General features: G+C 38.3%; 2 protein-coding genes across 3 annotated transcripts; both read left to right on the top strand.

The window, feature by feature from the left end:
• The first annotated feature begins 1,901 nt into the window (after window positions 1-1,901).
• Window positions 1,902-15,345, top strand: LOC125257940. Its single transcript, XM_048174671.1, has 13 exons — window positions 1,902-2,056; window positions 4,736-4,926; window positions 5,036-5,176; window positions 9,705-9,843; window positions 9,994-10,186; window positions 11,195-11,336; window positions 13,081-13,224; window positions 13,303-13,358; window positions 13,489-13,670; window positions 13,765-14,165; window positions 14,387-14,483; window positions 14,587-14,776; window positions 14,868-15,345. Exons 1-13 carry the CDS (start codon window positions 1,928-1,930, stop codon window positions 15,011-15,013), a joined length of 2,151 nt encoding a protein of 716 aa, XP_048030628.1. The 5' UTR covers window positions 1,902-1,927; the 3' UTR covers window positions 15,014-15,345.
• Window positions 15,346-16,382: 1,037 nt separating this feature from the next.
• LOC125257942 (tripartite motif-containing protein 16-like) lies at window positions 16,383-22,848 on the top strand. Of its 2 annotated transcripts, none has more exons than XM_048174673.1 (6): window positions 16,383-17,017; window positions 17,806-17,901; window positions 17,987-18,220; window positions 20,368-20,527; window positions 20,676-20,723; window positions 21,743-22,848. In XM_048174673.1, the coding sequence occupies exons 1-6, from the start codon at window positions 16,448-16,450 to the stop codon at window positions 22,258-22,260; spliced, it is 1,626 nt and encodes a 541-aa protein (XP_048030630.1). In that variant the 5' UTR covers window positions 16,383-16,447; the 3' UTR covers window positions 22,261-22,848. The 2 variants fall into 2 exon arrangements, with proteins under 2 accessions (XP_048030630.1, XP_048030632.1); XM_048174675.1 differs by having other exon boundaries at window positions 17,806-17,874.
• Window positions 22,849-25,609: the final 2,761 nt, after the last annotated feature.

Consider the following 25,609-nt stretch of genomic DNA (forward strand, 5'->3'; position numbering starts at 1 on the left):
CAAAATACAACTCTTTCACATGGTTTTCACTAGATTTAGGACTTCATTTGATGCTATAATAATGCTTAAACCTATAGGCTACACTATTTTCCAAATTGTTATGCAAGTGACATATCAGTAAGATTTTAGTAGAATAAACTTTCAGATTTTAGTTTTTCAAAGAAGAGAGGAAGAAAGATCTTTCTGAAGATGAAAAGCATGAAATGGTGCAACGCCTTGCAAAAGGCATAAAAACAAGTAATATTTTGCAAAAACTGAATAGATGTTGTCGAACTGTCAAACATTTTGTGAGTGATGTAGAGGACAGAAGAACCCAGTCAGATAAAGACTTATTAAGGGAAGTTTCTGTCCAACAAATTAATTGTATTAGAAGGGCCAGTGTAAAGGTTTCTCTTTGTGAGGTATGGTTAGGGATGGCTAAAATGCAACTTTATGCATGACTGCCACCCCGCATGGAGATGTTCTTGAGACTTCAGATACAACAGCAGCTTCATATACCTGTTTGCTGCTCAACAGTGGCTTTTTTTGTTGTTGTTGTATGATTAATAATATGATTAATTTGTTTGACAGAAACTTTCATTAATAAGCCTTTATCTGACTGGGTTCTTCTGTGCTCTAAATCACTAAATCACTTTTCTTCCCCATATTTCATGAGAATCGATTTGCTTAATAATGTGGAACAACCTCTTTAACTAGGTTTCTCATTTACCTAAGAATACCTGGCAAACTACTAAAAAAACCTGTTTGAGACTGATACCATTGCTAGAAAGATATACGAGACAAACACTTTCTTTGAAAAACTAAAATCTGAATGTTTACTGTTCTAAAATCCTACTGATGTCATTTGCATAAATATTTATACACTGCAAAAAATGACCATGATTTTAATGGTAAAAGACTGTAAAAATGCTACAGTGAAAAACAGTTAATCGCTTTACAGAAAGTTTCCGTGCTATATAAGGTGAATAGATCTAGAAGTACATTTAATGCGATTTTACAGTAAAATACCATTCATTTTACAGTTTTTGGAAGTGAAAAATAACCTCATTGTATAATTTACAGTGAAAAAACATAACTTGACATTCCCACAATTCCCTGCATGACACTTCACATTTGATGTATTTTCGATGAAATAACTCTGTTTCTTTTTAGTTTTTCTTAGTTTTTTTTTTTTTTTTTCTAATCAGTTACGTACATTAGGGTTTAATGTTATATCTAATGTTATATATTAGTATTGTCCTTCTCAGCTTTTGAAAAAGCTGCTTGTTATGAACATTCATCATGTGACTCTCATCACCTCTGTGTTTGGTGGTTGTCAGTGTTTTACAAACAAAGGTACAAAACACATGTGCCTTCACTAAGTGTCATGACAACGAAAGATTTAACAACATTATTCGTGAGTGCATAAACATGATTTATATATCTTTGATTATCAGGTATCTTTTACTTAATTCTGATTGCATCTGGGTAGAGCAATTAAACACTGAAATGCTTTTATTCACAGTATCATATGGTAATGTAGTAGTTAGTTTTGTTCTTGTTTTTCTGTTGTTTTTATTTTAGTTTGCTAAAATAAAGCTGAATAAAAATAAAATAATATATACATTTTGGAGGAAAAACTTACATTAAACAAAAATGAGTAATGTTGCTTTGGCAGCTAACTGAACTATTTAAGCTGAAGCACTAAAATTACTAATTAAAAAACGAAACTCTTGATCAGAATTTCCAAACCGAATGTAATTGTACAGAGAAGCAATGGAGTTGCAAAAAAATTTCATGCCACTCATTCTTAGGGTAGGAGTGTGAGATATCATTTGTCTTTCCTTTAATGGAAATCTTTATTGAAATGAGTCTTTTTTTTTTCGATAACTTCCTCCATCAGGTCCTTTAAAAGGGCAACGCAGTGATCAGAGATGAAACCTCAGTCATGAGCATCATGTCTGCCTCTGCTCTGCTCTCATCCCTGCTTCTGTTGGCGTCCACAGCCACTGCTTCTCACTTCTGTGGAGGCTCAATGACCTTCAGCTCCAGAAAGAATCCTGATGGATCCTATGAGGTGAGACTTTAATTTACAACCATGAACAGGTGTTTTTCCAATTAGGTGCACATTTATGTGCAAGGGGATTTGTGTATTTTTTAACTTTTGTATTTAAATATATAAACTGTCACGATAAAATTTTTCGGTTATTTCATTATTTCGGTAACACTTTACAATAAGGTCTCATTTGTTAACATAATGTATTAACTAACATGAACTAACAATGATCAATACATTTGTTACAGTATTTATTAATCTTTGTTTATGTTAGTTAATAAAAATCCAGCTTAATGTCAGTTCTAATGTTAACAAATACAACATCTGATTTTAATAATGTATTAATAAATATTGAAATGAACATTAACTTAGATTAATAAATATTGTAGAAGTATTGTTAATTCTTATTTCATGTAAACTAATGTAGTTAACTTCACTGTAAAAAAAGAATTGTTGGTTTAACTTAAAAAAGTAAGTTACCTGGTTGCCTTAAAGTCCCCCTGAAATCAAAAAAGTTTTTTAGATTTTAGTATGAATATGTTAGCCTTTTTAGCATCTCGTTAAAAAAAATGACCAAAGAGTTTCGATATATTTCCTATTTAAAACTTGACTCTTCTGTAGATACATCGTGTGCTAAGACCGACGGAAAATGAAAAGTTGCGATTTTCTAGGCCGATATGGCTAGGAACTATACTCTCATTCCGGCGTAATGATCAAGGAACTTTGCTGCCGTACCATGTGTGCAGCAAGCGCAATGATATTACGCAACGCCTCTCACAAATGTCTCCATGGTTGCAAGGCACGCTCCCTGTGCAAGTAGGGGGTCAAAGGCGGTGCGTGATATCATTGGTCCTGCTGCACCCATAGTACGGCAGCAAAGATCTTTGATTATTACGCCGGAATGAGAGCATAGTTCCTAGTCATATCGGCCTAGAAAATCGCAAATTTTCATTTTCCGTCGGTCTTAGTACATGATGTATCTACAGAAGAGTCAAGTTTTAAATAGGAAATATATCGAAACTCTTTGGTCATTTTTTTTTTAATGAGATGCTATTGGTCTCATCAGATTCAATGAACTATGCTAAGCTATGCTAAAAGTGGTATTGCCAGACCCGGAGATCGGCTGAATGGATTCGAAAACGGTAAAACTCAACTGTTTAACTCTAGGGGAGTTGGAAAATGAGCCTATTTTCAAAAAAAGTGGAGAGTTCCTTTAATGTTTTGAATGAGCTGGTGTGTTCCAAAACAATGACAAAATTTGAATTTAGGAAATATAAGCATTCAAAGCTTACAGTCTCTCACTTCCGCTAAAATAGATTGCGGATTTGCATGACATCAACGCGCACTTCAGCTTCTCATCAGATCTTCTGTCCAATCAAATTCATCTGAATCTGAAGTCCCGCCCCTCCTACACTATAAACAGACGCTGAAGCTGCGACTGAAATCGGTCATTTGTTCACACATTTAATAGTTTCTACGTGGCACAGTGCACTAAATAGGGGATAGGGAACAATTCAGACAGTGTACATATGCTTTCTATTGACGTGAATGAAGTCCGTTTTCGTGTTAGTGTCACGTGAACTGCTCCGGTCCAGAGAAACGAGAGCACAAAGCGGATCACGTGTGAGTCGGCTCAGACCACAAAATATATTGGACCCATTTGAATTCTGCACAGAATGCCGTATTTTAAAGTCATATAGAGGAGATTAGGAGGAGAAACTGTAAGAGATTAGAAGGAAACTTAATGGCTCTGGCCGAGCTGTGGTATAAACAAAATGCTATTAGCTATTTTAAAAAAGGGGTGGAGCTGTTCGATATGTCCCGCCCTGTCTTCCTGTTTCAGTTGAATTACGTCAACACATTGAATAATGCTGCACGTTCCAAGGGAATTCAGTGGGCCTTTAAAATTTTAAGTTCATTGAAATTAAAAATTTGAGTTAGTACAATGAAGGTTTTATCAACAGAAACTCTATATAATAATAATAATAATAATAATTCCTTACATTTATATAGCGCTTTTCTGGACACTCAAAGCGCTTTACATATTGAAGGGGGAATCTCCTCAACCACCACCAATGCATGTTCTCTTATGTTATCTGAACTACATTAATTATATAATTTGATTTGACAAAAGAAAATATGTTATGATAACAAATCAAGAATATCTTTTTTTTTTTTTTTTACAGTGTAATGTTAACTAATGAAACATTATTGTAAAGTGTTACCATAATTGAAAATGCTTTCATTATAGTAATAATTATAATAAATTTCAAATGCTATTTATGTATAGATTTTATTATTTAATCATTGTCCTAGACCCAGACTTCAAATCTTAAAATATGAAAAGCATTTTCATTAAAAATTTAAAATAATTTTATATTTTATGATAAAATAATAATTACACAAAATATATAATATTTTCACACATTCGGCTTAATTAAAAAATATGTGTATTATGATCAGTTTGGAAAATATAAAATAAAATTTTAACTGTGTGCCATTTAAAATCAGTCTGTAATTTTGTCAAATTAAGCCAAATGTGTGAAAATATTATATATTTTGTGTATTTAGGATACATAGTAGTCATGAAATTACCCTAAGCAAGACAATGACATCTGCAATATTCCAAAATGTTAATGAAAATAGTATTCTAGAACCTTTATGGATGTTGAGAAGTTACTTACAAATGTTTTATTTCAGGTGGATATCCGCTTTAAAGAGGCCTATCATAGCTGTTATTCGTACGATAACTGGTATTGCGGCTCTGGAAACTGTGGCAGTAAAAGTTATGTGATGGGTAAAGTGGACAGCAGCTCTAATGGTGGTGGCTGGTGCCAGAGTGAGGGAGTCATGAAGAGAATCGTCCCCAACAACAGCCCATTTCAGTTGCAGTAAGCACTTATGCAGAGGAATAAGACTAATCTGATACACCATTATAGCTCTGAAAATAGTATAAAACTAATTTATTACAAATGGAAAAATATATGCTTATGTCAACAGCCAAAGTAGTTGCTGCTGGATCTATAACACAGTCACAACTGGTGGAAACTGGGGACTTCTCACACATATTGACCTTGGAGTGAGATCTGACACCTCTCAGCCCAACAGATCTCCAGTCGCCACCACACTTCCCATTGTCAGGTAAAATCAGTTTGTCTTCATCTAAAGATTTTTCTATCTGCTCGCTTTTTAACCCTCAGGGGTCTGAGGATTTTGGGAACCTGGAGAAGTTTTGACATGCCCTGACATTTGTGCTTTTTTCAGTTGTTCATAAACATATTAATGGAAAAAGTGTCATTACACTGTATTCAGCACAAACTAGGCTACAATAATATGTGAGGAACATGTATGTACATGTTTGTGTTTTTGAAGGAATAACGTTTATGCGTGGTTATTGAAAAAACAAAAAACTTAAGTCACTGAAATAAAGCCAAAAAATATATATTAAATCTTTGTTCACGAGACTTCTGGGCATTTGAGGTTGTAGACTAGAGTTTTTGCTTCAAAATGAGGTAAAAATTATGCTGCCTGATTGTTCATATAAAACAATAGAGAGATTTAAATTTTCTAAAACATCTTTGGTCAAGAAACACAGTATGTGTGGAGGCGTGAATCCTCATGTATAATGGGTGATTCTCACCTGAGAAGACAAAAGAATCACATAATAATGACCTGAAATGACTTGCATATTAATAGGGCCTTTCAGTCAGGTAGGCTGTGAAAAAACCTGTGAGACATTGATCATGTCTCAAGCTCATGGTGTAAATCAAACATACAGAAAAAACAGCAACACTGTGAAATATTATTACAATTTAAAATAATGGTATTCTATTATATTCTTTAAAATATAATGTATTTCTGTGATACAAAGTGTCTGAACAATTATGTTACCTCTATGGCATTTCATATAGACTTTTAGCTTAAAAGCACGCACATTTGGAGAAATATTGATGGATTCTCATATGTTTGTCAATTTTCTATATAGAAGAGTAATATTTATTTCATACTTTATACTTTATACATTTATTTATACTCAACAATTCATACTTGCAGCTGGAGGGCGCTCTGTACACCTTTAGTCCACAAATGCCTGAGCACTAAAGAAGAATAGGCAATCCAGGAACTAACCGAACTAACAGAGGACAGAGATCGCTAACTATGGCTATTCAAAACACGTTTCAAGACAATAAATACACGATTGAGACGATGTATGCATGCATTGACTGAATTTGCGTCTGAATAGCGCTGGCTCCGTGGGCGTGGCCGTATTAGCGGATAATGAGCTGAATCACGGATTTCTGACATGGCTCTATTTTCATACAGATTACATAAACACAGAATGTTTATTTTCGATTTGACTTACATGATTTAAAACCTGACATTTCAACGTTTTTTTAGACATAAGTCTAATTTTTTTGTGATTAGTAAACAGATAGTTTTCTGAGAACTATCAGATTGGACTTCCTTCAGAGGGAGACGAGAGATCATGCATCATGTTGGTTTTCTTTATTTTACAAAAAGCACAACATTTTGTTTTTACTCTGAGTGTACACAAATAAAAGAAGATATTCCACAGATTAAAATGGTGTATAACTCTTAATTGTATGTGCAACATTAACAGAGTATTTTGAGTCTCTTTCACATTGGTAAGCAGGGCTTGACATTAACACCCGCCAACCCGCCAAATGTGGGTAGATTTCCGCTGTGGCGGGTAAGACAGCCACTCCCACTAGCCACTTTGGCGGGTTGAATATAATTTCAGCCTACAGCCAAATGAAAGGTAGCCAAGCTCGTCGTATCACAAAATTACAATTCAGTCACAGTTCTTTATCGATTAACTTGCGGTTAGTGAAGGCGGGATAGGCGGAATCGCGCTGAATGACACACAACAGAAGCGCTCGCGTGCGCGTTCTCTCTGTCGCGAGCGCGTTCTCTCTGTCGCGAGCGCGATCAATTCTCCTTGCGCCTGAATACACGCACACACAGATGTCAAAATGCATCGTGTGGAATATCTCGCGTGAACACAGTCGGCTATGGGTTAAGTGGACGTAAACAGGTGGGTAAAAACTGGATGTGTATGACGTCCATGCATTCAGCAGCACCCAAATAAATATCTGTATGTCATTAATGATAATCAAACATCAACAAATGTTAAATAAATGTATAACGTTACATGCTAAATAAACATCTGAAAAAAAGATTTTTTTTTTTTTTTAATTACTATTTGTAATTTTCCTTCTTTGTTATTTTTATATAGCCTAACAAAAATAACTGTACATTCCAGCTGATATATACAATGTATAGTCTTGATTTGGGTGGTCAATCTGCATTTGTAAGTTTGAAAGGATTTTAAATCTTGTAAATCAAGTAAAATGACTCAAAATCTAGTCTAAATCTAATTTAAGCATGCCAAAGTCAACTTTAATCATATGTAATTTCCCAACAGCAAAATTGTGGCCAGTGAAAGTGCTAAGTGGCTAGTAACTTTGGAAAACCACTAGCCACAGTGGCTGGTGAGCAAAAAAGTTAATGTCAAGCCCTGCTGGTAAGAAAAAAACCTCGGTGGTATCGCCGGCAATACCCTCAGACCTCAGAGTGTTAATGTCCCCTTTTTTCAATGCAGTACTATTGAAACTCATTTTCTGTCTGCTTCTTGAAGAAATGTACAACCTCAATTCAGACTTTGTGTCACGTTAAGTTAGCTTGCAAGAATTGGAATCACTTTCAAATGTCTTTTAATAGAAACAACAAAAATTAGGAGAATAAGTATTACATCTTGCTAGAAGCTACAGGGAAACTCCTTTTCTTCGATAACAGAAGCCTTATTCATTCACGCAGTGAAATTGCACGTCCATTGGTTTGTGCAGTTGGAAAAAAAAAGAACCAATGACTGCACGGCGGAGCTGCACAAGCCTATGGCGAAGAAGCCCGCCAGAGCCCGCTAGAATGGGCGGGGGATCTGGCACTTTGCATAGGATCTCTGGTTTGTTTCGACCAGAGTTGTGCAGCGACATAGCACGGCTAGCAACGCAGTACTGATTCCTGTATCTCTAGGAAACGAGGTTACATTAGTAACCGAGTATGTTCCCTTCCAGTACTTCACTCGTACTACGGGGAACGAGTACAATCACTCCGTGCTATGGTAGAGGAACGATTAATAAGTAATTAGCCTAAGCACTTGAAGGGCCCAAGGGACCGAGTACAGTGAAGCAAGGCCACTAGCCAGGGACCCAGACTTAAATCGAGGCCTATAAAAGGAAAAAACGGGGTAAACTCGCAGAGGTTAAGCTGTTCTGACTGTCTGAATGAGGCGGAAATGTCAATGCAGATTCAAAGCCCTGACTGGGCAGAGTAAATTTAGCTCCTGGTCCTATTGCGAGGGAGGAAGTGCAGAGAGTGTGATCACCTGTGCTCCAAATGGAGTGGAGAGCACTTTAGGTATGTAACTATGCCTTGGCTTTAGGACGACCTTGGCGGCTTGCGGGGGCAGAGCTGACAAGCGACGCGCTCATAGGTTCGGCATTTTACAACAAACACCAGAGAAATATGCTCTTTCAGAGTGAATATATTCCATGAGTCTCACCAGAGTCAGGGGAGAGTGTCATGTCATATTCAGCTGAGCGCTGTCAGCATTGAGCTCGCTCTCGCGCTCTCGTAGTAGGAGAGCTTGTTCTCAATGAACACAGCTTGCGGGGGGCGGAGCCGGCAAGCGACACGCTCAGAGGTTCAGCATTTTACAACAAACGCGAGAGAAATATGCTCCTTTAGAAAAATAAGCTCTGTATGCTCTCCTGAAAAAAATCGTCATCGCTGAAGAAGAATAAATCAGAGATCCTATGCAAAGTGCCCATCTATATAGCCAGATGCCCCACCCATTCTGGCGGGCTCTAGTGGCCTTCTTCGCCACAGACTTGCACAGTCATTGGTTAATTTTATTCCAACTGCACGAACCAATGGCCGTGCAGTTGCACTGCGTGATTGAATAAGGCTTCAGTTATTGAAGAAAAGGAGTTTCCCCGTAGCGTCTAGCAAGACGCAGTACGAGTGAAGTATCAAAAGGAGTTGAGTAAACTAAGGGCTTAAATACACGAGGAATAATGAGGATACTAATTAAACAACAGGTGAATGAAATCTGTAACCAAGGGAACAAACTAGGAACTGTCACAATACACATAGTAGAGAACAAAAACAGAACAGAACCAAACCAAAACACAATGAACAAAACATAATCCTGACACTTTGTTTTTTTTTTTAAATCATTTAAAACTGCTATCTATTTTAGTAAAATTTATACCTTTAGGGATAAATACTATACTATAAAGGAAAAAATGAATTAAAAAAATCAATCTGAAAAGATCTCTCACCTACACTATTTGAATGTTCAACGTTCAAAATATAACCAACATATCACAATGATGTCATTGTAATTATTATTTGTATTTCATATTTGTATATTGTATATTTTGTATAATTTTATTTCATCATTTAACCTATCATTTTTATTATTGTTATATGTGATCCAGTAAAAGGCACCTTAGGACCAGTTGTTGTAAATTCATTGCAACAATGTTTTTGTGTAAAAGTGTCCAAGTACTTCTTGAAGCCTATGTACTAAATGATAAAAAAAGTCAAACTCATTTCAAGATGACTGTTTTTGGATTGTGTCTAGAGTCCCCCAGAACTGCCCCAGGAACTACAATCTGTTGTCCTGTGATCCAGATCATGATCAGGTCAGGTGTAGATATGGAGTTTTCAGTGCAAATGAGTGTGGAATGTGCAGCCAACATGCAGGATTTACTTTGGATCAGGTGAGAATAAGCAAGGAATAGTGTACAACAATGTGTGAGAGAGTTGATCATTATACAAAAATAAGAAGTGTTTCATTCTTCCACATGTTCTTAACTGCCTTGGTTGCTGCTGAATGTTACATTCACTGTTCAAATCTTTCTTGTTCCCAGAGCTCTTGTACTCTGTCATATGGTAACTCTTCGGTACGTGGTGTTTATGTATTTGAGTTGGTCATGGAAGACTATCCCAAACAGAACATCACTCTAAACTACACTGCCATGGCTGCAGCGGTCAGAGCCCCGTTTGTCAGTGCATCTGCCAATCCACCATTGAGCAAAATACCACTCCAGTTTGCAATAGAAGGTACCGTTCAGTGCTGAAATTAGTCTTTGGTTACACTTTATTTCAGGGTGATGTAGTTACACTGTACTTACTCAAATAAGTACTGAGTAATATTAAAGGGGACATATTATGCCTCTTTTCACAAGATGTAATATAAGTCTCCGGTGTCCCCAGAATATGTCTGTGAAGTTTCGGCTCAAAATAACCCACAAATCATTTATTATAGCTTGTCAAATTTACCCCTATTTGGGAGTGAGCAAATACACGCCATTTTTGTGTGTTCCTTAAAATGCAAATGAGCTGCTGCTCCTGGCCCCCTTTCCAGAAGAGGGCGGAGCTTTAACAGCTTGCACAGCGCTTGCGCAGCTCAACAACAACAAATCTGGAGAATCTCACGCAGCCAAAATGGCGATTATCATTAATGGTGTTCAGCCTTACATTGTTCAAACCGGCACTGATGGAGAGACTCAGGAAGAAGTTACAACTTTTAGAATGAAACTGGACGTTTCTGAATGGTTAGTGGATAGAATTATGTAGTTGCTGTGGAGTTGATTCAACTCATTGACTAGCATGTGCCGTCATGTTAATCTTTTGTGCAAATCCAGTGTTGAATTGACCCTTATTTGTGAAGCAGTCCAGCATAAAATGATGGCATGGCAACAACACTCTACAACAACAACTCTTCCTCTTCTCTAAAGCAGCCCAACATGGCCTCACCCCCTATTGTTGCGTGTTCTTGGGGGCACCAAACTTTGCAGATGTTGTTTATGCTCAAACAGGAACATTACACACTAACTAAAGTTAAAACACTGAAATTATGATCAAGGACCCCTTTAATTAACTACATGTACTTACTATATTGTTACGGTTAGGTTTAGGGTTTGGTTTAGGGTTATACTTGTAATTATGCGCAATTTACTGTTAATACTAGAGTAAGTACATGTAATAAACGTGTAACTACATCACCTTAAAATAAAGTGTCACCTAGTCTTTTAATTGTGATGTTCTGCAACAACCTTTTGGGTTTAGTGGAGGCTCCTGCACCATCTTGCATTGAGGGTGAATATCTACCTCGGTTCATCCACCCAACACCTCATCACGGAGAACACCTACAGGCTCGTGTCAATCAAGAGCTAGAGATCAGAGTAATGGCTACTGCAACCTACTCAAGGTATGAAGGAAATGTCCGATCACAGTTAACACTTTTCTCTGAGCGTGGATTAGAGAAATCTAGATTTTCATCCTTCCCTCTGAGCTCAAACTAGATCTTCAATAATAATAAAAATAAATAAATAAATACCATAACCGAGAGTTTCAAAACACTACTAACTAACTCAACCAGGCCCCGTCCCTTTATTTTGTGTATGCCTTGGGCGGGAATTTAAATGAGAAATATTGTGACATGCTCGTTCCCAGAAGAAAACTCAAAATGTGACGAGTCAGAAGTGTATTGATCCATCTGCGGTTTATTCAAACAAGGGCAGTACAGCATAAACAGATCCAGAGAACAGGCAGAGGGTCGAGGCAGGCAGCAAACAACATAAACAGTAAACAGGCAGAGGGTCGAGGCAGGCGGCAGGCAGGGAACAACGATAAGCAGGCAAGGATCAGGGCAGGCAGCAGAAATCAGAGTCCAGATAAACAGCCCAAGTCAACAACAGGTAAGTGGTACAGAAATAATGCTCAGAAATGACAACCGGGGCTAATCAAGACTTTGCAATGAAGTGTGAGTGAGAGCGTCCTTTATAGGAGACTGAGTGTGTGTGATTGGCAGCAGGTGCAAGGTAATCAGTCCCAGGTATGAGGGTTCATGGGAAATTGAGTTCAAATAAAGTTAATACTCGGGTGAGGGCTCCCTCTGGTGATCCGGTAGATCTGTTGCGGGAGACGCGTTTGTGACACAAAACTGCAATGGAGGTGTTTCAGGGAGTTCAGAAAGAGTGCGTTCTGATATAATGAGAATAACTCCCGCTGAAGGGACTTTTTCATGCTCAAAAAGCAACATTACACACTAAAGAAGTTGAAAATGAAAACAAAGCATAATAGGACCACTTTAATCTATGGACACTACTAATTTGTGTAAATTTTACAACCTGGTCTCATGATGAAAACGTACCCGTGGGCACGTTTTTGCGAGTCGCGAAATACGTACCAATGAGTACATATCGCTGCAGTTTCGATGCAAAATGTCTACTGAGTGGCGCTAAAAGCGTGTTCATTTTTTTATTTTTCTAAACCTACCCAATAGTGTTAACAAAAGCAAACGTGATGTAAGAAGCGTCAGCGATCGTACCGTACCGTACCGTACTTGTTTAGATCTCTCTTTGAGCTCTCTTTTTTTTTTTACCGTCAGTCGCCTTTCACGGGATTCGTACCCAGGCAGGGGGAGTCGACTTCTCGTCATAAGTCCAACTCTGTATCGGCTGAGCTACCTAGCAAGCTTGGTCACAGCCAAAAAAGCGAAATGCGTAGAGCCGGTCAAGCGACGCAAAGTCCAAAGTGCGTTCGTTTACAAATCGGGCACTCCGGTAAGAAGTGCTTTGACGTTGTAACATGATATTGCTCGAGGAGACGTCAAAACGAGTCTTTATGAATCCATAATCCGACCCCGGCCGTCATCGAAACCGTGTGTGAAAATGAGCCAAAGCGCTCATTGACGTTTTACCGGCCTCTAGCGTTCGTTTCGTCGGAAACTGCAGCAAGACGTACGTGCCGGTACGTAATTTTGTGTCTCGTGAAACATGAGACCAGGTTGAAATTTTAATATTGTTGTGGATGGTGAGGGGCCTTGGAGTCAAAAAGGTTAAGAACCACTGAACTAAATCTTCACTATAACTTCAAAAATAGGATCATTTCAGTTCAGTTTCTAAACTGATACATGTGCATCTAATTGGATTTTTCCCCCGATTGTCCAGCATCACTGATGTGGTCTTTAGTGGACCTCTGAACAGCACAAAGGAGACCACCACCACTGGAGAGTATGTGATCAACTGGACACCAACATCAGAGAATTTTGGCCAACACTTTCCAATTTGCTTCGCTGCTGAGGGCCAATATGGGTATGATTGCACAGTTAGATTACTTCAATCAAAATGTGCCATATGAAATGAAGCTAATTAATTTTCTTAATATTTTAGGTCTAGGTACTATCAGTCTGAGATGAGGTGTGTTATTGTTGTGGTGGAGGCTCAAGGTATTTACATCATTTAGTGAAATTCTTCTTGACATTTGATGTTTAAATTCTTCATACTCCTGTAGTGTCCTTGAAGCAAAAGAAAGTTTATACATCTACATACTTAGCATTGTTCTTTTTTTTTTTCAAGGTCCAAGAGCAAACGTAACTTGCTCAAGAGACACAATGTCTGTGTCGATAGAAAGAGCCACTATTGCAGGAATCCATGGAGATCACTTGCGGCTGAACAACAACGCTTCCTGTTTGGTTTATTCTAACAGCACGCATGTGTTTACAACTTTCTCTCTAAATGGATGCGGTACTCAAATCGAAGTAAGGACTTCTATGAGTTTCAATAGACATAAATAATAGTTTAAAAAAGTTTTCCACTGCATCTAAAACTACTTTTATACTTGTTTCTTTGTAGGAGACTGAGGAACATCTCCTCTTCAAGAACACAATTGTTACTTTCGATAATCCAAACCTCATCATAACCAGGAAAAATGACATTGAAATTGAAGTAATGTGCAAGTACCAGAAAAAGAGCAGCGTCACCACAAAGTTTGATGCTCACAGGCCAGCTGTCAACTTCACTGAGAGAGGCTTCGGTTCATTCAGCTATCAGTTTGAGTTTTATCAGTCTATTAATTTCATAAACATGAGAAGCCCCAACACCTACCCACTGGACTATGACGTGGGACAGACAATCTACATGGAGATCGCACCTGTCAATTTAGTGCAAAACACTGAGGTCTTCCTCGAGTCCTGCGTAGCTACACCCTTCGATAATCCCAATTATCCCATCAATTATCCCATCATCACAAATGGGTAAGACTCTAAAAACACTCCACATCATACAAAAAAAGCTACTACACGCTACTACACGGTTGAGTGCATAATGCTATGGATGTTAAAGGTTCTTCAAATGTCAAAAAAAGACTTTTATTTTTAAGAATGTAATGCAAATGTAATGTATCCAATGAAATGATCTGGCAGCAGTGTCATTCTCAGACAAATTAATTTAAATCCAATTTGTCAATGTATTCCAGATGTGCGGCTGATGAAACTGTTAACATCTACACAAGTCATGATCCCAATGTCAAGTTCAGTATGGAAGCCTTCAAGTTTATTGGACAATATGACCAGGCAAGGATGGACAAAAAAACACTAAACAATGACACAAAATGCCCAGTTTTACTGGAATAATGAATGTTTTTTTTTTTTTTTTATTCTCTCTTTTCCTCTGTAGGTGTTCATCAGCTGCTCCATTATCATATGTCAAGCCAACAATCCCAACACTCGCTGCGCTCAGGGATGCACCAATGGCACGGTCGTTGCACCATCCTCACACGTTCACAAAAGAGAAGCTGCCATCCAGACCGGAAGTCACTTCATTTCCCAGGGACCCATGCGGCTGAAGAGGAGCGCATCACTTACTGGTACATCATATCTTTCCCATGGTAGATTATGAAGATTGTGCAATCAAAAAGTAAGGCGTTTTAAATGCTAATGTCCCTCATTTGCTTCCAGAGGCCATCAGTCCAAGCTTGAACCTGAACCTTGTTTTCGTCGCTGGATGTGTCATAGCAGTAGTGGCCATGGTGTGTGGAATGATGGTCTACAAATCCAGGGGATCAAAGATCAACTACAAACTTGTGAAATCAGATGAGATTTGATCGGATCAGTTTGAACTGCGAACTAGTTAATCAACACAGTTCGAACTAGTTAATCAACATATTTTGGTGGCGTGTATTTCTGCGGTTTCTGCAAAAGATTTTTTTTTATATATTTGGTTTGGTAATAATTATAAGATGGTAATATTCTGTCTTCATAAATGTAACTGCTGTTTCTAGACACGTTTGTGTTCTGCTGAAAACACAGCATAAGATATAAAGTGTGGTTGAGGGATGGATTATATACTGTAATATTTCACTGTTTAATAAATGTCTCTTTGTGCTCCAAGTTTGTTAAACTGTTACTTTTCACAATTAAATCTCTATAACAATTATACAGCCTAAGTATCATGAGTCATGACTGTACTTGTCTTTTAAAAGAGTCATAATTAAACTACTTGACTAATAACTGCTTACATGGCAAAATAATTTTAGACATTGCAAAGCTTTAGGCTAAACATTTTCTGAATATTTGAAGTTAGCACAACGTCACACAATTTTCACACAAGCATTGTTAGTTTTCAGATGTTTTTTCCCCCGTCTTACTGTTTCACACTTAAGCAGTACCTTGTGGTCTGTGGTATTAATACTTGTAGCACCTTGAAAAGGCTTTATAGTGTACCCTTACTGCTGATTACAATAAAGGGTCCCACTTTATATTAAGTGGCCTTAACTACTATGTACTTACATCAAAAAAATAAGTACAATGTACTTATTGGGTTCATACTGAATTGCAAAACACTTTTTCTGCTATTGAATTGGGATACGGGTAAGGTTAGGGAAAGCTTTGGTGGTATGGGTAGGTTTAAGGGTAGGGGTAAGGTGTAAGGGATGGGTCAACAGTGTAATTATAAATGTAATTACAGAAATTAATTACAGATGTAATTACATGCAGGTGTTTTTCAAATATAAGTACAATGTAAAAACATGTATGTACACAATAAGTGCGTTGTATCAAATGAGTAATTTAAATGTAAGTACATAGTAGTTAAGGCCACTTAATATAAAGTGGGACCAAATAAAGTAAAGTTTAAAGAAAAATGTGGTTTATCAGAAAAAAGTACATATTCTTATTACACATTCTTATATATAACAATAACATGTTATATATATATAATATAATATAATAAATAACGTGTGTGTGTGTGTGTGTGTGTGTGTGTGTGTGTGTTATATAGTTTGGGGTTTTTTTTTTTTTTCGTCCTGTAAATATTTTTTGCACATTTTTGGGACTATGGGATCACAAAAGATAAACACCATTTCACTTTTTGCCATTATTAACATCATGCCTCATCACAATGCTTTACAGACACACCTATTTTGCACACGTCTCTCCAACACAGAACCAGGAAATATGAATCACATGATTTCAGGTAAAGAGAAACTGAAGTGTAGTTGAGCTGTTGTGTGTTTGTGTCTCTGTATTCATGCAGTAAAATGGCAGAAGACAGAATTTCTCAGGATGCGTTCAGGTGTCCAGTGTGTCTGGATCTCCTGAAGGATCCAGTGACCGTTCCCTGTGGACACAGTTACTGTACGAGCTGTATTACAGGCTGCTGGGATCAGGAGGATCAGATGAGAGTCTACAGCTGCCCTCAATGCAGACAGACCTTCAGTCCAAGACCTACTTTAGCTAAAAACACCATGCTGACTGAAGTGGTGGAGAAACTGAAGAAGCGTAAACTACCTGCTGACTGTTACGCTGGAGCTGGAGATGTGCAGTGTGATGTCTGTACTGGAAGAAAACACAAAGCCATCAAGTCCTGTCTGGTGTGTCTGAACTCTTACTGTGAGAATCACCTTGATCAACATGAGAGTTTCTTTAAAGTAAAGAGACACAAAGTGACTGATGCCACTGGACGACTACAGGAGATGATCTGCCCAAAACATGATAAACTCCTTGAGGTTTTCTGCATCACTGATCAGAAGTGTATATGTGTGCTGTGTATGGATGAACATAAAAACCACAGCACTGTATCAGCTGCAGCACAGAGGACAAAGAAACAGGTATGAACTACGCATTATGCTAATTTTACAGGTTCATCATTTTGTTTATGGGGTCTACTAGAATACGTTTATATCATTTAATGTCTGTTTACACCCTCTGTCTGAATACTGTTTTCCGTTTCTGTAAAACCCTCTTTTCAAAAATTGCAGTCTGCTCTAATTGGTCAGCTGGACCAAGTCTGTTGTGATTGGTCTACTGCTTAGAGTGCGTTGGAAATGTAACACGCTTTACCATAAATGGTGATGGGGAGGTGGAGGGGTGCTGGAAGAATTGCTGCTGGGATGGCGCATTGACCTGCTTATATACGCTCATAATTATAATTGGCAGGACTGAATGATTAGGCTTCTCCTGAATGTACCTTTGTAACTTCATTTATAACATCTGACCTGCACTGAAATGCATGCTTCTGAAAGCAATCATTATAAAAATGGTGAGAACACAACAAAATATTGAGGTTGTATACAAAAGGGTTTACATTCGGATTGGTAAAAATAGTATCTTATGAACAAGACTCAATTCATTGAGGGATATTCCCGTTCCCAGAAGAAAACTCAAGACTACAATGGAGGCGTTTCAGGGAGTTCAAAAACAGTGACACTGATATAGAGTATAACTCCTGCTGGAGAGATTTTGTAACTTTGTGTCTGTATGTTGAAAGTCAGTTGGGTCCAATACCATGTAAGATCTTTAACCCCTCAATTTCATCACTTCACCTACAGTATACTGGATTCATATCTATTTATATGATGATTTATGTGATGTTTCCTGTTATTGGTTTGTCCTTTAGCACCAGCTGAAGAAGACGCAGAAGTCGTTCCAGCTGAGGATTCAGCAGAAAGAGAAAGATCTTCAGCAGGTGAGAGAGGCTGTGGAGTCTCGTAAGGTGAGTCTGGAGAAGAAGAGAAGGTAGAGAGTTTCAGTCAGGACTCACTGAAGCCACTGTGTGATTGTGACGTGTGTCCTAACAGCGCTCTGCACAGACAGCCGTGGAGGACAGCGAGAAGATCTTCACTGAGTTCATCCGCTCCATTGAGAGAAGGCGCTCTGAGGAGACACAGCGGATCAGAGATCAGGAAAAGACTGCAGTGAGTCCAGCTGAAGGACGACTGAAGCGACTGGAGAAGGAGATCAATGATCTGAGGAGGAGAAACGATGAGCTGGAGCAGCTTTCACACACACAGGATTACGTCCATTTCCTGCAGGTAACAGAGATCTAGAAGAACAGGATCATAGTGGACTTGAGCAAGAGACTCACAGAGAAACTCTCATCTGATCATCCTCTTCTGAAAGGAATGCACTTACAACTGCATTTTAGGAAATATATTGAGCTTCCAAACTTCACTAATAGGGGTGTGACAAGATCTCGTGTCACGAGATCTCGCGAGACTAAACTGTGACGAGATTTCTCGTCGAGGCGAAAAGTAGTGTCTTGATGTTGCCATTACAGAGTGGTTAGGATGATTAGGAAAGAATATGCCACCGCTACGTTTACATTACGCCTCCACTGTTGTTTTGCTTTGTATTTAAATAAAAAACATTTAATTCAGTTGGATAACGGACGCCGCCGCTCCATATTTAAAGAGTACGTGCGATCGCTGAAAGTGAAAGTAAACGCGAGCGCGCATTCAAACGCGATTTCAATACCTCGCATTTTGAAAGCGGCTCCCTGATGAATGCAAGTATCTCTCAATATGAAAGCTATTTTAGGCTGGGCAGTGTAGTTGTAACCATCTCCTAGCTCTGTATCAAAGAAAAATTTGGTCTTATTTGCACTTTGAATATTGAGAGAGTGCGATTATGGTTGCACTTAATGTAAAGTGTTACCATGAAAACGAAAAACAGTTTTCTCTTAATCTTATTAAGCACAAACAATAAGGTTTCATTTGTTAACATTAGTTAATGCACTGTAAACTATGAACTAACAATGAATGACTATTTTTATTAACTAACATAAACAAAGATTAATAAATACTGTAGCAAATATATTGCTCATTGTTAGTTGATGTTGGTTAATACATTAATGTTAATAAATGAGACCTTATTGTAAAGTGTTAACGTTTTTATTTATACTGTTTTATTTCTATGATCAGTTTGTGGAAAGGAGTTCAGTTAGGAGGTCAAAGGTTGTAGAAGCTCATAAATCATGTACAGTAAGGTCTGAAGAGACTGAAATCATACAGAAGAGAAGTCAGTCAGTTGAGTTAGTGGCAAAACCTTTTACAGTGCTTGAGTATTGTTGTCTTTTACTGCCTATGATAATTCACACTCAGAAAGTAGAACTGAAATGACATTCATTACAAGATGATTAGTTAAAACATTTCAAATACACCAGAATATTTTTTCTAGTCATGTATTTCGCCATTGAGGATTTCTTAAGAATAGTGTGTAAAAATCTTGTCTCGTCTCGTCTCGTGAACTCAGTCTCGAGTCTCGTCTCGTGAGATACCTGTCTCGTCACACCCCTAATCGCTAATATTTAAAACTTATTTTTACAACAACTTGATGGTGCCAGTTTTAGCCAGTTAGATTTCCCATCGCCTCTTTTCTCAGATCATCTTCAAACTGGCTAAAACCTATAATAATTTTCATAACTATTTGCCGATAACACATTAATGAATTTGACAGTGAAGTCCTCAAACAGGAAGTGAGGCTGTATATTAGAAATGCTTCAGCTTATTTAAACCACAAAACCTGACCGTGGGATAGTGTCCTAATCATCAATCGACTCATTGCCTTTGAACTGCTTTTCCTGATCAAATCTACTCAACTCTGCCATGTGACTCTATTGATTCACTTGATCTGTTACATTTATGTTGATTTTTGATCATCCAAGTAATTTCCTAGAAAGTTCACATATACACAGCAAAATCCCAAGAGTTAAATTAACTGCGCAGAGTACATTTGGTCCCTCTCTAAATAGTGTTAAAGTAACACTGAAGCAGAGCTAACGTTAATGAGATAATTAAGCGATTAATTAAGTGTTGATTGAGCATTAGTGATGAACACCTGCGGTTAACAAGCAGAATCACTGAAGAAAAGAGAAACACAAAAACTACAACTGACTTTAACTCTGTTTCTGTGATACTTTAACAATATTTAGAGAGGGACCATATGTACTCTAAGCAGAATTGATTTAACTCTGGGGATTTTGCTGTGTAGTGTAAATGGCAAATGCTAAAACTTATAACTCTAACATGATATAATGAATATGAGAAGAATTAAGAAAATGTGAAAGTGCTGGATTAAGGAGTGTTACTGAAGATCAACAAGAGACACAACAAATCTGACAGTAGTACAGGCTATTGGCCCAAGTGTGGAAGTGATGAGCTTTGATTTCTGTTTTCTGTAGAGTTTCCAGTCTCTCTCAGCTCCTCCTGAATCTACAGGCGTAAATGATGAGCCCTTCAGTCCTTTCTCCTCTATTGATGGTGTGAGAGGATCTGTCCGACAGCTGAAATACAAACTGGAGGATTTCTGCAAAAAGGAGCTCAAGAAGATCTCTGACAGAGGTAAAGTCCTGGAGATTCATCTGCTCTCAGAAATGAGCCTCCATCATCTCATGTAGAACAACATATTAGAAATGTCTTAGGAGTGGATGCAGGGATCATTTTCTTTAGACATGACAATCACACTCTTCATGTCTGTTGATTTCCACAGTCACTTCAACCAACATTGTTCCCAGGACCAGGTACGACTTCCTACAATGTAAGTCACTAAGAAAAAAAGCAGAAAAAGTGTATTCATGTTCTTCCTGTAGAAGGTAAAAGAAAACATGACAGAGTTTTATAGTTGAAGATATATTGAATATTGACTGCATTTATTTGATCAAACATACAGTAATATTTTGAAATATCCCTAAGATTTTAAAGAACCATTTGCTATTTGAAAATATTTTAAAATGTAAAATAAAAATGTGGAATGCATGGAAGCAATTTTTTTTTTTTTTAAATTGTATCCAGAATATTTGATGAATGGAAAGATTTAAATAGAAATATGAAATGAAAAATAGAAATGTGAGTTATTTTAAATTATTTATAATAGAAATGTTTATTAACATTATAAATGTATTTACTGTCATTTAAATTTTTTTACTGCACATTTGAAAAGCGGGAAAGAAAACATAACGATATCATAAAAGCAAGATTTGAATGGAATAAACTCATGACTTTAACAAAGATGTAAATCAGGACAGCACTGAACTAGGGATTCAACACATTCTTTAAAAACAGGATATCTTCTAAAACTAAGGGATAAATATGATTATTTTTCACTGAAAGCCAAATAAAAACAGTCATCCAAGATTTAGATGAATTTTCAAGAGTTTCCGGAAAGGAAGAACAAACTGAAATCTCGTCTATAAAAATTCAACAGTGAATTTATCCTGAACAGGATTTTGTAACAAGCCTCTTTAACCTTTGGGACACCAGAAAGCTTAAGATCGGCAATGAAAATCAACAACAATAGGCCAACAATCCTTAAAAACATTGTAAATGAATTTATTACACTTATTGATGAATCAATTCCTAATGGATCCCTGCTGAAATAAAGTATCAGTTTCTTATCTGAATGGTGTAAATATAATAATAGGCCTAATTATAATAAACAGAATGATAACCAACATTAATATTCAGGAAATACAATTAGGAGACATTTTATTTGAGGAGGGGAGGGGGATATCAGACAGATCAATAATTCCTGATTTTGATGTGTTTTATCTCCATCAGATTACCATCAGCTCACTCTGGATCTGAACACAGCACATATATACCTGCGTCTGACTGAGGAGAACAGAGTGATTGTCACTAACACAGTCCAGCCATATCCTGATCATCCAGACAGATTTGAAGTGTGTCAGGTGTTGTGTAGAGAGAGTGTGTGTGGACGCTGTTACTGGGAGATTGAGTGGAGCGGGCATCATGGTGTGTATATATCAGTGTCATATAAGAGCATCAGCAGGAAGGGAAAGGGTAATGAGTGTTGGTTTGGACGTAACAACCAGTCTTGGAGTTTGCTCTGCTCTTTCTCTAATACCTCATTCAGACACAATGACATAGAGACTAAACTCCCTGTAGAGTCTATCAGCAGTAGAATAGGAGTGTATGTGGATCACAGTGCAGGAACTCTGTCCTTCTACAGCGTCTCTGACACAATGAGCCTCATCCACACAGTCCAGACCACATTCACTCAGACGCTCTATCCTGGGTTTAGGGTTAATATTGGATCATCAGTGAATCTGTGTTGATGAATCAGATTAGACTAGAGAGATTCTACCCATAATGCTTTTAGCTGCAAGATACATCAGTAACAATGAGATGTTAAAGAGTCTCTTATTTTCTCTTTATTACATTAATACTACAGCTGAACTAATACTGTCAGAAAAATAATCGGTCAAAATACAGTGGTGATCAGAATTATTATTTCTCCAAACTCATCAGGCATTATAGGAGAAAACTCAGAGCTGTTACCTTGGCAAAAGGAGGTTGCAAAAAGTACTGAATAAAAGGGTGCCAATAATTGTGGCCAACGTGTTTTGGAGAAAACCATTTATTAAGAGAATAGCATCAAGTTAATTAAACTCCTGGGATATTGATCTGGTCAGCTGAATAGCAGAGGGGGTTGTTAATCAGTTTCAGCTGCTTTGGTGTTAATTAAATTAACAACAGTTGCACTAGATGGTCAAAAATTAGATGACCCCCCCAAACAGGAATGGATTTACAGGTGGAGGCCACTGACATTTCTTTCCCTACTCATCTCTTTTCTGACTGTTTTTCACTAGTTTTGCATTTGGCTATGGTCGGTGTTACTACTGGTAGCATGAGACAGAGGTTGCACAGGCAGTCCAACTCTTTCAGGATGGCACATCAATACATGCCATTGCCAGAAGGTTTGCTGTGTCTCCCAGCATAGTCTCAAAAGCATGGAGGAGATTCCAGGAGACAGACAGTTACTCTAGGAGAGCTAGACAGGGCCATAAAAGGTCCTTAACCCATCAGCAGGACTGGCATCTGCTCCGTTGTGCAAGGAGGAACAGGATGAGCACTGCCAGAGCCCTACAAAATGACCTCCCGCTGGCCACTGGTGTGAATGTCTCTGACCAAACAATCAGAAACAGACTTCATGAGGGTGGCCTGAGGGCCTGACGTCTTCTAGTGGGCCCTGTGCTCAATGTCTGGCACTGAGGAGCTCGATTGGCATTTGCCATTAAACACCAGAATCCGCAGGTCCGCCACTGGCGCCCTGTGCTTTTCACAGATGAGAGCAGGTTCACCCTGAGCACATGGAGAAGCCGTGGAGAACGTTATGCTGCCTGTAACATCGTTCAGCATGACCAGTTTGGTCATGGGTCAGTGATGGTCTGGGAAGGCATATCCATGGAGGAACGCACAGACCTCTACAGGCTAGACAATGGCACCCTGACTGCCATTAGTTATCGGGATGAAATCCTTGGACCCATTGTCAGACCCTACGCTGGTGCAGCGGGTCCTGAGTTCCTCCTGGTGCACGGCAATGTGGCGAGAATATGCAGGCAGGTTTTTTTTTTTTTTTTTACCTTTATTTATATAGCGCTTTTTACAATGCAGATTGTGTCAAAGCAGCTTTACATTGATAACTGGTACATAATTTGGCTGCATAGCAGCTCTTAAATAATAGTGTCAATGCAGGCAGATCAAAGCACTGTTGAATAAATGTCAAGAATACTATTGAATATCAAATGTCAAGTGTCCCCAACTAAGCAAGCCAAAGGCGACAGCGGCAAGGAACCCAAACTCCATCAGGTGACATCAGGTGGCAAACAGGTGTTAAAATGGAGAAAAAAAAACCTTGGGAGAAACCAGGCTTAGTCGGGGGGCCAGTTCTCCTCTGGCGAACAGTGCTTTGTTACAATCAGGTTGCTATCATAAGTCTGATAGGATCCGCAACAATCAAAGTATTTATTTCAGTTCCATCCAGTTGAGGATCGTATTCATCACGCCGGTATGGACGGTCTGTTGAGGAACTGTGCTACTGGCTGTCGTGTCGTTGAGGCCTTCACAATGGATGATCCAGCTGACTCGATCTCTGCTGATACTTCAGGGCTGCGTTGTGGTCGTGTCCAGTTGAGGATTGTAATTCATCACGCCGGTATGGACGGTCTGTTGAGGAACTGTGGCACTGGCTGTCGTGTTGATGATGTCTTCACAATGGATGATCTAGTTGACTCGATCTCTGCTGATACTTCAGGGCTGCGTTGTGGTCGTGTCAAAGTGCAGGTCCTTGGTCTCAGCTGGATACGGCCCAGATCCGGTTGACTCTGGTAAACCTCGGGATAAACAGAAAGACTAATATTAGCGTAGATGCCATTCTTTTTCTGATGTAACGAGTACATCTGGTGTTATAGGAAGTGTTCCCGGTTCCGGCTGACCTAATTTATGCAGCCTAATAATCCTTTAACGGATTTAAAAATATAAATTGATAATGTGTTATGTGTACGCCAGGTTAAAGAGATGTGTTTTTAGTCTAGATTTAAACTGACAGAGTGTGTCTGCTTCCCGAACAATGCTAGGAAGATTGTTCCACAGTTTAGGTGCCAAATAGGAGAAGGATCTACCGCCTGTGGTTGATTTTGATATTCTAGGTATTATCAGCTGGCCTGAATTCTGAGATCGCAATAAACGTGAAGGACTATAATGCATTAAGAGCTCACTTAGGTACTGGGGAGCTAAACCATTTAGTGCTTTGTAAGTAATTAGCAAGATTTTAAAATCTATACGATGTTTAACAGGAAGCCAATGCAGTGATGACAGAACAGGGCTAATATGGTCATACTTCCTAGTTCTAATAAGAACTCTAGCTGCTGCATTTTGTACGAGCTGTAGTTTATTTATCAAGCGAGCAGAACAACCACCCAGTAAAGCGTTACAGTAGTCTAGCCTTGAGGTCATAAACGCATGAACTAACTGTTCTGCATTCTTCATTGAGAGCATATGTCGTAGTTTAGATATATTTTTCAGATGGAAGAATGCAGTTTTACAGATGCTAGTAACATGGCCTTCAAATGAAAGATTGGTATCAAAGAGCACACCCAGGTTCCTAACTGACGACGAAGACTTAACAGAGCAGCCATCAAGTGTTAGACAGTATTCTAGATTATTGCGTGAAGAAGTTTTCGGTCCAAAAATTAGAATCTCTGTTTTTCCTGAATTTAGTAGTAGGAAATTACTGGTCATCCAGTTTTTTATATCAGCTATACATTCTGTTAATTTAGCGAATTGGTGATTTTTGTCAGGGCGCGAAGAAATATAGAGCTGAGTATCATCAGCGTAACAATGAAAACTAATGCCATGCTTCCTAATGATATCTCCCAAGGTTAGCATGTACAGAGTAAAAAGCAACGGTCCTAGTACTGAGCCTTGCGGTACTGGAGAATGAAGGAATTGATACCATTGCAGTTCCTGGAGAATGAAGGAATTGATACCATTGCATGGCCCCCACACTCTCCTGACCTAATTCCAGTAGAACATCTCTGGGATATTATGTAGAGGTCCATCCGACACCGCCAGGTTGCACCTCAGACTGTCCAGGAGCTCAGTGATGCCCTGATCCAGATCTGG

Source organism: Megalobrama amblycephala, linkage group LG22 (assembly GCF_018812025.1).
Source record: "Megalobrama amblycephala isolate DHTTF-2021 linkage group LG22, ASM1881202v1, whole genome shotgun sequence".
Classification (NCBI taxonomy): Eukaryota; Metazoa; Chordata; class Actinopteri; order Cypriniformes; family Xenocyprididae; genus Megalobrama; species Megalobrama amblycephala.